The 2450-nt window shown below is 34.8% G+C and overlaps 1 protein-coding gene across 1 annotated transcript in view; it reads left to right on the top strand.

Annotated features, from left to right (window-relative positions):
- LOC103212228 (killer cell lectin-like receptor 2) overlaps positions 1–2450 on the top strand; it is a 22011-nt gene that overhangs the window by 5699 nt on the left and 13862 nt on the right. The window contains 1 exon segment of the mRNA XM_042783324.1: positions 1297–1403. Coding sequence (XP_042639258.1) covers positions 1297–1403 — 107 coding nt within the window.

Raw genomic sequence — 2450 nt, 5'->3', positions numbered from 1 at the left:
TAAGGCACTTGACTGCTAACCAGAAGGCTGGAGGTTCAAACCCACCCGCCACTCCTCAGAAGGAAGGTTGGGCAATCTACTTCTGTAGTGATAATGCCTCGGAAACCCAAGGAGGGGTCGCTATGAGTCAGGTCCAACTCGACAGCACATAACAACAACAACAAAAAAAAGAATCTTGAGACAGGATCTTCTTGTAGGAACTCAGGAGCTAGACTGCCTGAAAACATATCCAGCTCTACCACTTACTAGCTAGTAACATTGGGTAAATTATTTAGCCTTTCTGGGCTTTAGTGTCCCTAGATACAAAAAGTAGTAATGAAGAACATAAAAGGGATAATAGTTGTACAAATTAGCCTCATGGTGATTTTCATGCATCTGTAAGTTACATTTACTTGATCAATATTCTTCTATATTATATCAATATGTTTTTCAAAAAGAATTTTAAAAAGAGAAAACATAGTAATAATAATAATATTGAAATTGTCTTTTTAATTTATTATTACTAAAAAATATCCATACAGAATATGTGTGTTTACAGAGAACTGTTCACAAAGATCAGCCTGAGATATCTATCTATAATTTAGATACAATAAAAGCTTATATGCAAAACTCCATGTTTTAAATCATAACATCAAAGAATTTGTTACCAATTTATGAAATAATTTTATGTGTTTGATGCAGTAAAACAAATTAAAACCTATATCTTAAAATACATTCAGCGGTTTAACCAGATACATTCTGAATACTTCCAAATACTTCCTCCTTTCCCTTCACTCCTTCAAACTCCTGAAGTACAGAAAATATTTCTTTTATGAAGCTGAAGGCCCTATTGTGTGCTTGCATGTATGCACACACATGCGTGCACACACATACTTTTTATTTTAATAAATTTGTTTTGGCTATTCCTTCTTTCACTTAAGATATGTGATGATCACTTTTCTATATCCTTAAATATTCTTCTGGAATATGATTCTTAATGGCTGGATAAATATCATAAATTATTTAATAAATCTTCTATTGCTGGCATTTTTACATTTTTCCATGTTTTACATAATCTATGAGACTGACAGCCATTTTTAACACAAGAAATCTATTGGGGGAAAATTACTTTGTATAATGAAAATACAAAGATTGAGAGGAGAGACGTTTTTCTAGGAAGAGTGATGAAGGGTGATGTTGAGAGGAGCAGAATACTAACCATAGAAATAGGTGGCCCCTAGTCCAATCCATCCTTCTGTCTTCATTCATCTAACTTACGTGATTTCAGTCAAATTATGTGTTTTATTTCCTTCATAGGTTTTCATTCAATCCCAGTCTTATAAAAATACTTACTGGATTGGATTATCATATAAAATAACGGAAAATAAATGGAAATGCGTCAACAGTGGTGCATCGTGTGGATTGTAAGTCCCTGGAATACATTCAAACCCTAAAATTGGTGTGAAAGTTGGAAATATGTATCTTAAGAAGAATCTTCTCTCATTTCATTTTCAAGTAGTTTCTTATTATTGGTAAGAATAAGAATGATTAAGAAAGTGTTGTTAAGTAGCGTAGTTGAAGAGGAAGAGAAGTATCATGTAGACTATTAATAATTATACCAATATGTTGCAAAATACGTGCTCTAAAGTATGTGTCATGAGGTATACAAAATTAAACAAAATCATAAAGTAAGGTGATGTGAAGTGATTGAATCATACTGACTATGCCACAGTGATCCCTCCTATCAACAACAGTTGAGTATCCTCAGCATCTCCAAAATTCATTTTAAATTTTGTATTTCTAAAAAAAATGTTTGACATGGGTGAAGTAGGTACTTAATAAATAATTTTCCAGCTATCCTTGAGTGTAAGGATTATAGTTTTTGCTTCACTATAGTTCTTCTTTTGGTGACGTAGTGCCTAAGGCATTTGACTGCTAACCAGAAGGCTTTTGGTTCAAACCCACCAGCCTTCTTTGGAAGAAGGTTGGGCAATCTACTTCTGTAGTGATACTGCCTTGGAAACCCAAGGAGGGGTTTTTATAAATTAGATCCAACTTGACGATGATGGGTTTATAGTTCTTCTATTTTGAATTCTAGTACATAATTATTATTTTTTTTAACTTTTTTTTATTTTAATTGTGATTTGGGTGAAAATTTACAGAACAAATTCACTTTCCATACAGCAGTTTACATATACTTTGTCTCATGGCCTTGACCACAGTTTCCTACAATGCAACAGCTCCCCTCCCACTTCCTGCCCATAGATAACTCTTTCCAGTGTCTATCCCTCCATGGGCTCCTGTCCCCTCAGCTGTCTTCCTGTGCCTAGGCAGCCCGTCTTTCTCAATGATTGTTCTCTCCAACGAGTGTATCTACCTCAGGTAAATGTTCAACTCATATGTCTGTCTTCTGTTTGGCTGGAAACCACAGGTGTGGGTTCAATTCCAGACCTGAAGGGCAGCTAGGGGCC

The sequence above is a fragment of the Orycteropus afer genome, unplaced genomic scaffold, assembly GCF_000298275.1.
Source record: "Orycteropus afer afer isolate SDZICR_OR568_19922 unplaced genomic scaffold, OryAfe1.0 scaffold00887, whole genome shotgun sequence".
NCBI lineage: Eukaryota > Metazoa > Chordata > Mammalia > Tubulidentata > Orycteropodidae > Orycteropus > Orycteropus afer.
The sequence above is the reverse complement of the archived record's forward strand: the minus strand, read 5'-3'. Positions and strand labels throughout refer to the sequence as shown.